The sequence below is a fragment of the Trichosurus vulpecula genome, chromosome 4, assembly GCF_011100635.1.
Source record: "Trichosurus vulpecula isolate mTriVul1 chromosome 4, mTriVul1.pri, whole genome shotgun sequence".
Lineage (NCBI taxonomy): Eukaryota > Metazoa > Chordata > Mammalia > Diprotodontia > Phalangeridae > Trichosurus > Trichosurus vulpecula.
Genome location: NC_050576.1, coordinates 87226575 through 87241409, shown reverse-complemented (window position 1 = coordinate 87241409; position 14835 = coordinate 87226575). Strand labels below are relative to the sequence as shown.

The window sequence follows — 14835 nt, the reverse complement described above, 5'->3', positions numbered from 1 at the left end:
AATCTGGAACTATAATTTGTTTGGTGTGGGGAACTTCTTGTAAAGAAACTTCCTGGACCAATGCAGATTTAATCTAAGTCTTAGAGAGTTTTCTGGAGACAAGAGTTTAAGTGATTTGCTCAGTCTATTATTCTACTGAAATGTAAATGAAAGTAAAGATGATGTACACCTATTAGATATAAAGCAGTCACTATCAATAAGATGAATTTAAATATTGATTTCAAGGCATAAACTCAAATTCCATTTCAATCTATAATATAAATAATTCTCTATAACAAAATGGGGGGTATATATGGGAAAAATTTTTATTCCATTTAAAAAATTCATTTTCCAAATTGAAATATTTCCCTTTGGTCTGTAGGAAAGGGATTAAATGGGGGAACACTAGGACTCTATACAGGCCTATATTTGGGTGGAGTACAGATAGAATAATGAGTGTCGTGAAGACACTGAATAGGAAAGAGTAAATTCTTTCGGTTTTTCCTGTGGCATTGAATAAAAAAGATAATAGAGTTTTTCTTTTTGTAGAATAGAATATCATAGCTTTCAGGGTTTGAGAGGAAATTGATGGAAACATTTTACAATATTTGACATGTATTTGCATGCACAAAATAAAATTATTTGTCCACTTAAAAAAAGTGATTTGCTTATCCTCGTGGAGCTAATATGGCAGAAACAAGACTTTAATACAGCTGCTCCTTGCTTCAAGGTTCAAACCATTCCTCCATGCTATCTTTTTCTAAATACTATTTGTTATCAAAGTACAAGGAATTATATTAAGGAATTTCAGAAGGGTGCTGTTAGATGAGTGCTACTTAATATGGAAGTATGACATGGCAGTGACACTTGGTTCTCATAAACTGTGTCAGCAGACTATAGATTCTGGCTCCTCTTACCAAATTAGAAAGTTTGAGTATTAGCCACATAGTGAATATAGTTCTTATAGGTTTGAAAGTTGTTTGTTTGTATAGTGTTAATGTTATTATACAAAGTGTTATACTAGCTTTTCTTCCTTTCATTCTTCATCTGTTAATATCTTTATTTTTATAATATTTATGTTATTATAGAAATTATTTTTCTGGTTTTGCTTACTTCACTTACTATCTCTTCATATATGTCTTTCCATATATTTTTTGAAATAATTTATTCTCTCATTTTGTATAGCCCAATGATATTCCAACATATTCATATGCTACAACTTATTTAGACATTCTTAAACAGATGAACATCCCCTTAGTTTCCAGTTTTTTTGCAATCAGAAAAAGAGCTGCTAGAATATTTTGTATGTATAGGACCTTTGTTTCTCTTTTTTTTTTAATTGCTTTGGCATGTAGGCATAGTAACAGTGTAGCTAGGTCTAAGGGAATTCACTGTTTAGTAATTTTGTGTGTATAGTTCCAAATTGCATTCCAGAATGACCCCTACCCATTCACAGGTCCACCAATAATAGATAGTAGTGCATCAATGTACCTGTTTTCCTATAGCTTCTCCAATATTTATCAGTGTCTGTTTTTTTTTTTTTGCTATTGTTGTCACTATGATTGTTGGGAGATCTCATACTGGTAAAATCATAGGTCCTTGTACTACTGAATTGTTGTCTCACATATTAGCAAAATTCATATATCATATTGGCCAGAGTATGGACTATCCTCAAGTATGAACTTTACCATTAAAATAAGAACACTTTTAAGGGAAAACTGATACTCTGTGATGTGATATGGATTACTCAAAGTTATAGAAAACAGATATTCCAACAACGAATTCAATAGTCAGTACTATTGTCACTACTGAGAAGTAATTGCATCCCAGTTCTAACTCTTTTGGAAGCATACAATACTGGGATTCAGAACATCAACAATAGGTCAATATTACTTGAATGCCACTATCTTCTTCATTTCTATTTATTCACTAGGGTAGCATCTTGCCTAGTTGACAAACATAGGGATCCTATTACACCACAGGGTCCATTACTCACTCTCCCTTCCCTGAGTAACTTGTGCTTTGTGACTGAGTTCCAAGCAGTATCCGCCCTGGGGGTCTGTAAATTGGAAGCTGAGCTCCAAAATTAGAAAGATGTAGTATGTAAACTCTTTGGGGTAAGAGATTCTTGAGGATAACTTCACAACACTGGAGGAAGAAGAGTTGATAAGCTTTAGAATGAAATTTTCTACTTTAAGAGACTTTGCAAGAGGAATGAAAATTTTCACTAAGAGTATGTAAACAACTGCTTCAAGATAAGACAGGAATTTGCTTCTAGTCCTACACCAGTTCTTCCAGCATGAATATGGCCTAGGGGTCATGGGGCAGCTGCTGCTACTTCATTTGATGCTCAAGAGGATATCTATAAATTTCAAATGGTGTCTGTGGTCATAAATGTACAATTTTAAGCCACATTTAGGTTTTTATGCAAGTGAGATTTTGAGGGAAACTTCAGCAAGTATTTGGATCAATGTTTCAATTTTCTTTCTAGAAACACAAATTGGAAATGCAATTTTCAGATAATGGTATTTGTTGTTCCTTTATAAATATCAAAAATATTATCTTTAATAGGATAAGCATGTGTTCTTAATTTGGATTAATTTTCAACCAAAACTATGTTTTTTGAGAAGAATTTTATTTTATTTTTTCCTGGGATCGTGGGGAGGAAATTGAGGAGATATCCCCCTAGGGTATGTTGTTTGGCACATATGCTTTTTTGAAACTGGCATAAAACCTTATGAGTGGGCACATTGCCATTATAACAGATGGGGATACGAGAGAACTGGAGCAAGCATCAAGTTTGACTGTTGTGGACCACATTCCCATGCAAGAATGTAGAAATGGTCTGTAGTGCTCGCATGTGGGATTTTGGTATTTCATCTCAGGATTAGGAAAAAAAAAGGTGAGAATTGTGACTTAGTTGTAGTAGGCTATTAAATAATTTTACGATAGATAATGTAGAGATAAATTTTTAAAAATTTCCATGATATCGATGATTTCATATACAATGTTTTTAAAATCAAATACACAGATGAACTCAGAAGACTGGATGAATTCTAGGACTGTCTAAATTGTTGTTTATGGGTATAAAATGGTAGCAAATTAGTTCATCAATATATGTTAAAAGATATTCCATTGTAAACTTTCTCTATAATCTTATATTTTTCCAAATTTCTATATGCTCTCTAATTATAGCCCCAATTATTGTTAGTCTTCAAATCCACAAAAAATTATCAACACTTGTAAAATTAAGTCAACTAGAAAAACAATTTTGTAATACTTACTATATTCTGGTACTGAGGACATATATATGTGTGTATCTATATATACACACATACATACATATACATGTGTATGCATATATGTATACGTGTATATAGATTGATAGATAGATTCATAGTTGTTGTCCTTCATTCTCAAAGAGGACCAAAATAGTATCACAATGTTGGGGTCAAGATACAATGTGTCTGACTGTGGCTGATCAGACCAATTCGAGCTTGAAAGGCTCTACCATGGATCAGGTACAAATTGTCCATATGAACATTTATAATGGAGATATATCTAAATTTGCACATCTCACATTTCTTTTGAGCTACTGCAATTCTGCTTTACTCATAGAGCACAGCACTTTATTTGATGCAGACATGCCATGCTGGGTGGTCCTGTGTTGGCATCTTCCATGTTTCTCAATTGATTCCAGAGATCTTCAGAGAGACCTTGAGAGTGTCCTTGTAATGCTGCTTCTGACTTCTATGTGAGAATTTGCCCCATGTGAGTTCTTTTAGCCAATCATATTTTTGGCATTACAACAACATGACCAGCTCATCAGAGTTGCACTCTATGCAGTAAAGTTTGAATGTTTAGCAATTCAGTTTGAGAAAGGACCTCAGTACCTGTTGCCTTATCTTACCTGGTGATCTTAATTCTGTGATTCTGAAGGTCACCTGGCAAGAAGAAAGTACATACACACACAGAGGATCATAAGGTTCATCTATCTGTATGTAACATCTATCTTCAAGGTCCTTACTATGTAGTAAGACAGACAAAATAAGTGTACAAAGAACTCTGTGTAGAATTACATAGGTCATCTAAGATACGGTCAGGAAAAGTACAACAGTAAGCTGAGAATCATGAGAAAAAAGACTTTCTGGTTCTTCAGATAAAGGACAGTTTTATAGAGTAGATGAATTTAGAATTGAGCCTTTAGGAATGAATGTAATTTTACAAAGTGGTTATGAGAAGATATTCTGTGTAGAGCAATGTTGTGGGCAAAAGCAAGAAGGGAAGCGAAAAAACTCATGGCCCATTGAGCGATTTACATTCCATTGTCTGGAATATAGGAAAGGGGAAGGAGAATATAAGAGTGGAGAAGGACAGAGCAAGAGTGTACAGAAATAATTAAATAATAGATCAGGAGGCAATTTGAGAGGCTATGTAATCAAAGCCCTTCCTTTTACAGATGTAGTAACTGAAACTCAGAGATGTTAAATAACTTGTGGTGTTAAAGGGAGAACTTACACCCCTTAGGTCTTAGGAATACAGAGTGTCCTCTTCGATGGGCTAAAACATTTTGACTTTTTTCTGTAGGCAATTGAAAGACCAAAGAGTTTTCTGAACAATATAGTGACATAATCACTACTATATTTTAAAGAAATTTACCTAATGTTGAAAAGGGAACCTATTATTACAGCCAAAGCAAGAGATTTCAGAGCCTGAAAAGGGGTAGGTTGAGTAAGAGTGGAAAATACGCAAGGAATATTTCATGATATAATCAATGAGAGTTGATGACTGACTGAATATGTTCTTGATGCAGGAGAGGAGTCACTCACAATTTTTGTGGATAAGCGGAAGTTGAGCAAGAGATCAGAAGGAAGTGATTCTACAACCAATAGTTCCTCAGTCACTCTTGAGACTCTTCATCAACTTGCTGCTTCCTATTTCATTGATAGGGACAGCACACTACGGAGACTTCACCACATTCAAATTGCATCCACTGCCATAAAGGTATGAGTTTGTTCTACAATTGTGCAGTTCTCTATTTTCCTTCCTCTGAAAAACTGAAATATGCATTAGCTACCATTAAAATTAGCTGAGTACTATTTTTCCCACTCTTTTACAGTATGCATTTGTAATTGTGAGATAGTTTTGACACTAATTTTACCTGGAAGCTGAGTCCTGCACCTCAAGCTTTTTAATTAGGCAGTTTAAAATTAGAACTATCCTAATTAACTCACAGAAGACTGATTCTTTTATATTGAATAGGGTCAAGAACATAAAGTTGTGTGAATGTGGATTTACCATTAACTTGAAGCAAGTGAGTGAATTTCATTTGTTTTTTTTTTTTTTCTAAAATCTTTGCTCTTTTCTCATTGGAAGTAATTGAAGAGTCCATCAGTTTCTTGGCTAGCCCTGTAATCTCCAAAGTATTTTGATTGTGTACCCTTACCAATAGAAAGTTTGGAGCATGTATTATCCAATATGTGTACGTTTGTTTGCTTATAAATTGCCTATATACTTATATATATATATATTTATGTACATATATAATTAATATACAAACTCTAAGAATATACTAATTGGATAATTTTTAAAGGATGATATAAAAATGAATAAAATAATTTAAAATGTATATATATATACATATATACACACACACATGTGTGTGTGTATGTGCAGAATTGCTGATTTAGAAATAGAAAGAATCTCAAAAGTCATCTAGTTTAACTTCTTCATTTTATAGATGAGGAAACTGAGGCTGAGGAAGATTATTTTATTAAAATACAGAAAATAAGAATTTTAGTCTCAACATATCAATAATATTTTCAGTGAGAACAGTATAAGTAAGTATGTTTCATTGTTATTTTGGTGTAATATTGTATCATATGGCAATATATAAGTACATTTCTAAGTTCAGTATATTCTGATACTTAGTTGTATGAAAAATACAATTCACAAAATTATATACAGTAAATACTTGGTTATATGAAAAATACAATTCCCAAAATTATATATAGTAAATCTAAATGACTAAAGTGCATTGTTGTTACCTGGGCAAGCTAAATAATGGTATTCATTTTACAATCCTACCCACTAATTTTAGAAAGCTTTTGTTTGAAATTCAGCTACCAATTTTCAGTCTTCCCTGATATCAGTTAGCTGTTCTTGCAAAATAATTAGGGTTGTATTTTTGTGTGTTCAACAAATTGATTTAAAACCCACTGAAGCTCTTTGGAAGATTTTTAAGCATATAGGAAAATTATATTTCCAAGTTTTTAAGGTGTACAAATAGAATTTTCATAGGTGATATTTACATTTTTTAAGTAACAAAACTTAGCTTTAAAATATCGTTCTATTTGTGATGGCTTCATACTATCATTAATATCTCAAAAAACAAAAACATGAGACAAGGTTAATTATTAATAGTAATAAATGAAATCCATATTCAAAGTAATCTTGTCCATTTTTATTTTTAACCAAATTCTTTGTCAGGTTTGAGTAGATTGTAATTGGTTTTAACTCACAAAGTGAGTGAACAAGTAGAACTAGGAATATAAAAAGTCAGCTATGCCATTTTGTTTTTATTTGCTTGTGCTCAAAATGTTAGTGTTATCTTCAATTCTTGATTTCTTTACAAGAATCTATTTAAGCTACTGCATCCATTACATGAAGCTTTATTAGTTTAATTAAATTTAGATAATATAACCTGTAAATCCACAGAGGTAGCTCCATGTGAAGTTCTTTTTGTCACAATATGCTGAAAATGAATAGACAAATGAAGATGTCATGGACAACCACTTCCTTTTTTCCCTTAAGATATTTTTATGCAATATATGATACATGACCCTATGATTTATGAACTGAACGAGAGTCCCTGTATCCTTAATCCTCATGTTAACATTAGCAAAGCTCAATTTCTTTCTTCATATACACATAAAAAATAAATAGAATTGCTAATGTTCACTTCCTGTATCCCAGTGCATCCCATTTAGAAACCAATGTACTAGAGATCCCTTGGGTCTCTTTGAATTTCGTGTTCTCTTGGTGTTTTAGCATGACCATGCTAGAAGAAATGGGGAAGCTTTTCACAGTCTTCTATGATTTCCTTGTGAGTAAAAATGGCAAAATGTGAGCTAGATGATAATAGTGCTGGTGGAGTGACAGGACTTAATATATTGTGGCTAACAGGTCAGTGTCAAGTTATCAGGAAGTCTGAATAAAAGTAACAGAAATTTTTTTTCCTCCATTGGACTTGTGCTATTTAGCATTTCTTTTGTGATTTGGATAAAGGCATGGATACTATACTTAAAAATTGTGCAAATGACACAGCTAAAAAAAAAGAAAGGTAATTATACTTTGGATTATAGTTAGGATCAGAAATTATCTGAATAGGATCAAATATTAAGCTGAATTAAGTAAAATGATATTTAATCAGGATAAATGTAATTTATATCTTCTATTTGAAGGAAACAACTTCACAGATATAAGATGGGGATGCATAAGTAGAGAGCAATTCATCTGAAAAAGATCTGGAGGTTTTAGTGGAATGAAAATTCAAAAATGAGTGAACATTGTGAGTGGACAAAAAAATGCCTTTTTGGAGGTTTCCATTGAGAAAGACATTGTTTAAAAAGGTGGTCCTGAGAATCTGAGGATCATAAGAACATTGATATAGACTTGGAAAGGTCCTCACTGTCTTGTGTGACCCCTAATTTCACAAATGAGGAAACTACAGCACTTTTAAGTGACTTACCCAATGTTCCTTGGGCAGTAAACAATAGGTCAGGATTTGAACCAAGGGCCTCTGATTCTAGAGCCAGTGTCAGAACACAGTGTTCCATTCTGGTCAGTGAATTTTAGAAAGGATATTCATAATCTTGGAGCCACTTACAGAAAAGTGGCCAGAATTGAAAAGAGCCTCAAGATCATGGCATGGTCTCGGGTTGAAGGAACTGGAAATGTTTAGTCTAGAGAAAAGGAAGACTTGGAGAGTACTTTTTGTCAGATCTGTTCTGTGATAAAGGAATTAGGAATTAAAGGCTCTGCTTGCCAGAACTAGGAACAATTAGCAGAAATTGTAGAGAGGCTGATTTATGCAGGATGTAATTACAAACACTCCCTAAGAATTTCAGCTATCCCAAAGTGAAATGGGCTGCTTTGAGAGGTAGTGAATTATCTCAATTAGAAGGCTTCAATCATATGCTTGGTGAGCTTTGGTCAGGATGTTGAAAGGGGACTGCTTGATATAATCTAAAGTCTGTCCCAATCCATAGATTAAGTTATTGTACTATTATAAATGATTCAATCACATGAATAATAAGCATTTATTAAGTACTTGCTATGTGCCTGATGCTATGCTAGGTGCTGGGGGTAAAAAGACAAAACCAAATAGTCTTTGCACTCTAAGACCTAATTGTCTGGGAGACTTTCTCTTTCTTTAGGTATAGATGTAGATATATATCTGTATATCTATATAGATAGATCTATCTATACATACACACGTGTATCTATACAGTGTATGTATGTGTACATGTATGGTATATACATATACACACATAGACATATATACTAATATAAGTAATGTTTATTCAGAAGAGAAGGGGAGTGATACAATCTGATTTATGCATAGGAAAATCAATTTGGCATCAGTGCAAAGGATGACTTGGGGATGTAAGATACTTTTGGTGGGCAACAAAATTAGGAGCCTATTGGAGAGATGATAAGGGCCTAAGCCAGGGCCTTGGTTGTATCAATGGAGAGAAGGTGACGTTAGGGAAGTTGTACAGATTGAAACAAGATTTGGAGTCAATATGTAGGGTAGGTGAAAGTGAGATGTTAAGGATGACATTAAGTTTAATGTCTAATAGATCCATGGTGGTGTCTTCAACAAAAACAACAGGTGAGAGTAGCAGGAAGATAACAAGAATAAGGGGAGGGAATGGAGTGCACATCACTTCACAGTTATGATTAATGTATATATAGTTGAATAGTATGGAACAAGAATGATATTTTAAACCTTAAAAAAAATAAAAGCTCGCTTGAATTTGTGTAGAAAGTTTATTTTCAAAATACTCACATACAGAATAATTCTAGAGATATTTGCTTTGAGATAACTTAGGTGAAATGTCCTGGCAGAAGGTTTTTTAAAACATATATGCAGTAATTTGAAAAATATACATATTTTCTTATAGAAGATGCCTTTACAGTAACGCTATCTCATATCAAATTATTGATTTCTTGCATTCAGCATCAGTACTTACTATTTACAATGGAGTTCCCCCCCATTTAGAAGTGAGAGATTTACATGTGTAATTTCTATTAACTCTTAAGGGCTATAGAACTATTATTCTATTTTTATTTATTTAGGATTGTCCCCAGTTACATTTAAAAACAATGTTTAACATTCATTTTTAAAACTTTGAGTTCCAAATTCTCTACCTTCCTACCTCCCCACCACACTCATTGAGAAGGCAAGCAATTTGATATAGGTTATAGATGTATAGTCATGCAAAACATTTCTATGTTAGTCATGTTGTGAATAATAAAATAGACCAAAAAAACCCAAACAAACCAAAACTCAAGAAGACTGAAGAAAGTAAAAAAAGAGTATGCTTCATTGTGTATTCAGACATCATCAGTTCTTTGTCTGGGGATGGATATCTTTTTTCATGAGTCCTTCAGAGTCATCTTGGATCATTATATTGCTGAGAATAACTAAGTCATTCGCAACCTATCATTTTACAATATTTCTGTTACTTTGTACAAAGTACATTTCACTTTGCATCAGCTGATATAAGTCTTTCTAGGTTTTTCTGAGTGCATCTTGCTCATCATTTCTTATGGCACGATAGTTTCCGTCACAATTACATAGTACAATTTGTTCAGTCATTCCCCAATTGATGAGCATCCTCTCAATTTCCAACTTCCTGCCACCAGAAAATAGCTGTTATAAATATTTCAGTACTTATAAGTCCTTTTGCCTTTTGTATTTTAATCTCTTTTTTGGATAAGGACCTAGTAGTGCCACTTCTAGGTCAAAGGATACACATGGTTTTATAGCCCTTTGGGCATAATTCCAAATTGTTCTACAGAATGGTTGAATTAGTTCACAACCCCACCAATAATGAATTAACATCTCATTTTTCCCACATCCTTTCCTCTCCTTTTCTCTCTTATTAGCCAATCTAATAGGTAGGAGGTAGTTTCTCACAATTGATTCAATTTGCATTCCTCCAATCAGGAATTAAGAACACCTTCTCATATGGCTATAGATGGCTTTGATTACTTCATCTGAAAATTGTTACTGTCTCTTGATCATTTATCAGTTGGGGAATGGCTCCTATTTTTATAAATTTGACTCAGTTCTCTGAACATTTGAGAAATGAGGCCTTTATCAGAGAAACTTGCTTCAATTTTTTTTTCACGGATATGGTTGCTAAATGTATTTCCCTACATCCTATATCCTCTCCCCCTGATTGTTCTGTTTTCTCTCTCCTTTCATCCTGTTCCTCCTAAAAAGTGTTTTGCTTCTGACTGTCACCTCTTTCAATCTTCCCTCCTATCACCCCCTTCTCTCGTTCCCTTTCCCTCCTTATTTACTATAGGGTAAGATAAATTTCTATACTGATTTGAGTGTGTATGCTATTCCCTCTTTGAGCCAATGCTGAGGAGAGTAATTTTCACTTATTTCCCCAACCTCTCCCATCTTCCTCTCCACTGTACAAGCTTTTTGCCTCTCATGTGAGATAATTTACCCCATTCTACCTATTCTTTTCTTTTTCTCCTAATTTATTCCTCTTTCTCACCACTTTATTTTATTTTTTAAGATATCATCCCTTCATATGCAACCACATCTGTGCCATCTGTCTATCTATACTCCTCACTGCCCTAATATTGAAAGAGTTTTTATGAGTTACAAATATCATCTTCCCATGTAGAATGGAAACAGTTTAACCTTATTAAGTCCTTTATGATTTCCCTTTCCTATTTACCTTTTTATGCTTCTTTTGAGTCTTATATTTGAAAGTCAGCTTTTCCATTCAGCTCTGGTCTGAATCAAGAATGCTTGAATGTCCTCTATTTCTTTGAATATCGATTTTTATCCCTGAATGATTATACTCAGTTTTGCTTGGTAGGTGATTCTTGGTTGTAAACCTAGCTCCCTTTCCTCTAGGATGTCATGTTCCAAGCCCTGATCCTTTAGTGTAGAAGCGGCTAAATCTTTTGTTATCTTGACTGTGGCTCCACCATACTTGAATGGTTTCTTTCTGAATATTTGAAATATTTTCTCCTTGACCTCAGAGCTTTGGAATTTGGCTATACTATTCCTGGAAGTTTTAATTTTGGAATCTCTTATTGCAGGTGATTGGTGGAGTCTTTCAATGTCTATTTTAACCTCTGGTTCTAGAATACTAGGGCAATTTTCCTTGATGATTTCCTGAAAGGTGATGTCTAGGCTCTTTTTGTTTTATAATGGCTTCCTATAGTCCAATAATTTTTAAATTATCTCTCCTGGAAAATAATTCAAGATCAGTTGTTTTTCCAATGAGATATTTCACAGTCTTCTATTTTTCATTCTTTTGTTTTTGTTTTATTGTTTCTTGACATCTCATAAAGTCATTACCTTTTGTTTACTCAATTCTAATTTTTAAGGAATTGTTTTCTTCAGTGAACTTTTGTACTTTCTTTTTCATTTTACTTTTTTAATTTATTTTTTTTATGATTTTTTAATTTAGTTTTCAGCATTGATTTTCACAAGAGTTTGAATTACCAATTTTCTCCCCAATTCTACCCTCCCCCCCACTCCAAGATGGCATATATTCTGGTTGCCCGGTTTCCCAGTCAGCCCTCCCTACTGTCATCCCACTCGCCTCCCATTCCCTTTTCCCTTCCTTTCTTGGAGGGCAAGATAAATTTCTACGCCCCATTGCATGTATATCTTATTACCTAGTTGCATGCAAAAACTTTTTTTTTGTTTTTAAACATCTATTTTTAAAACTTTGAGTTCCAAATTCTCTCCCCTCTTCCCTTCCCACCCACACTCCCTAAGAAGTCAAGCAATTCAACATAGGCCACATGCGTATCATTATGTATAACCCTTCTACAATACTCATGTTGTGAAAGACTAACTATATTTTGCTCCTTCCTAACCTAACCCCCTTTATTGAATTTTCTACCTTGACCGTATCCCCCTTCAAAAGTGTTTGTTTTTGATTACCTCCACCCCAATCTGCCCTCCCTTCTAAAATCCCCCCCTTTTTATCTTCTTCCTTCTTCTTTCCTGTGGGGTAAGATATCCAATTGAGTATGTATGGTATTCCCTCCTCAGGTCAGCTCTGATGAGAGCAAGATTCACTCATTCCCCCCTCACCTGTGTTCTCTTCTCTTCCCACAGAACTGCTTTTTCTTGCCATTTTTATGTGAGATAATTCACCCCATTCTATCTCTCCCTATCTCCCTCTCTCAATATATTCCTCTCTCATCACTTAATTTGATTTTATTTCTTTTAGATATCTTCCTTTCATCTTCAACTCACCCTGTGCCTGCTTGCTCTCTCTCTCTCTCCATATATGTGTGTGTGTGTGTGTGTGTGTGTGTGTGTGTGTGTCTGTATGTATATATATGTGTATATATGTGTATATATATGTATATATATGTGTATATATACATATACACACATACATATGAACATACATACACACTCACACTCCATATATATGTATACGTATACATACATACATACATACATACATATATATATATATATATATATATATATATATATATATATATATATATGCATATTCCCTTCAGCCACCCTAATACTGAGGTCTCATGAATCATAGCCATCATCTTTCCATGTAGGAATGTAAACAAAACAGTTCAACTTTAGTGAGTCCCCTGCAATTTCTTTCTCTTGTTCTTTTTCTTGATTACCTTTTCATGCTTCTCTTGATTCTTGTGTTTGAAAGTCAAATTTTCTATTCAGCTATGGTCTTTTCACTGAGAAAGCTTGAAAGTCCTCTATTTTATTAAAAATCCATATTTTGCCTTGGAGCATGATACTCAGTTTTTCTGGTAGGTGATTCTTGGTTTTAATCCTAGTTCCATTGACCTCCAGAATATCATATTCCAAGCCCTTTGATCTCTGAATGTAGAAGCTGCTGGATCTTGGATTATTCTGATTGTGTTTCCACAATACTCAAATTATTTCTCTCTGGCTGCTTTCAGTATTTTCTCCTTGATCTGGGAGCTCTGGAATTTGGTGACAATATTCCTAGGAAATTTCTTTTTGGGATTTATTTGAGGAGGCGATCAATGGATTCTTTCAATTTCTATTTTGCCCTATGGCTCTAGAATATCAGGGCAGTTCTCCTTGATAATTCCTTGAAAGATGATATCTAGGCTCTTTTTTTGATCATGGCTTTCAGGTAGTCCAGTAATTTTAAATGATCTCTCCTGGACCTATTTTCCAGGTCAGTGGTTTTTCCAATGAGATATTTCACATTGTCTTCCATTTTTTCATTCCTTTGGTTTTGTTTTATAATATCTTGATTTCTCATAAAGTCACTAGCTTCCACTTGCTCCATTCTAATTTTTTAAGGTAGTATTTTCTTCAGTGGTCTTTTGGACTTCCTTTTCCATTTGGCTAATTCTGCCTTTCAGGGCATTCTTCTCCTCATTGGCTTTTTGGAGCTCTTTTGCCATTTGAGTTAGTCTATTTTTTAAGGTGTTGTTTTCTTCAGTGCATTTTTAAGTATTTTTTGGGTCTCCTTTAGCAAGTCATTAACTTGTTTTTCATGGTTTTCTCTCATCACTGTCATTTCTCTTCCCGATTTTTCCTCTACCTCTCTAACTTGCTTTTCCAAATCCTTTTTGAGCTCTTCCATGGCCTGAAACCAATTCATATGTTTCTTGGAGGCTTTTGATGTAGGCTCTTTGACTTTGTTGACTTCTTCTGGCTTTATGTTTTGGTCTTTTTGTCACCAAAGAAAGATTCTAAAGTCTGAGTCTGAATCTGTGTCCATTTTCGCTGCCTGGCCATGCTTCCACCCAACTTCTTGACCCTTGAACTTTTCGTCGGGGTATGACCGCTTGAAGAGTAGAGAGTACTTTGTCCCAAGCTTGAGGGACTGCACTGTTGTTTTCAAAGCTATTTCTACACAGCAAGCTCTGGCACACCAGCGTTACTCCTCCTCCAAGAACTGCCAACTCAGGCTGCCACTCAGATTCAAGCAGGCTCTGCACTCCAAGTCTGATCTGCCACTTAATTCCTCCCACCAGGTGGGCCTGGGGATGGAAGCAACTGCAGCTGTAGCTCTGGAAGCAGCCTCAGAGCTGCACCACCTCCACCATCCCTGGGGTGGTGGCCCACTGCCAACTCCTTCCACTCTGTCCCCGCAGTTTTTTCTCCACTAACCTTCTCTGTCATCTTCGATGTTTGTGACTTGAGAAGTCTGGTATCTGCTACAGGTCAGTGATTCAGGGCGCTATGGCCTGTTCCGCCTGGCTGCTCGTATGGTTGGTCCAGGCACGGCCCACACTGGGCTCTGCTCCACCCCGCTCCCGGCATGGTGCAATAGACCTTACCCAATGACCATCCAGGCTGTCCTGGGCTGGTGCCCTGCTTCCCTCTGCTATTTCGTGGGTTCTGTAGCTCTAGAATTTGTTCAGAGCCATTTTTATAGGTGTTTGGAGGGTCCTGGAGGAGAGTATTAGGCAAGTCCCTGCTTTCCAGCCGCCAACTTGGCCAAATATCATGTCTTTAAAGAAGCATTTTCTGTGCTTTAAAATGAACCCTTGTTATTCTTTTTTAAAAAATAAAACATTAGTACAGTTTAAATATATATTTACTATATT

The 14835-nt window shown here is 34.8% G+C and overlaps 1 protein-coding gene across 1 annotated transcript in view; it reads left to right on the top strand.

Annotated features, from left to right (window-relative positions):
• The window catches only part of BRINP3 (BMP/retinoic acid inducible neural specific 3), a 143150-nt gene that overhangs the window by 26272 nt on the left and 102043 nt on the right, over positions 1–14835 (top strand). The window contains exon 3 of the mRNA XM_036755516.1: positions 4793–4983. Within this exon, the coding sequence (XP_036611411.1) occupies positions 4793–4983 (191 nt within the window). The remainder of the gene's footprint in view (positions 1–4792; positions 4984–14835) is intronic.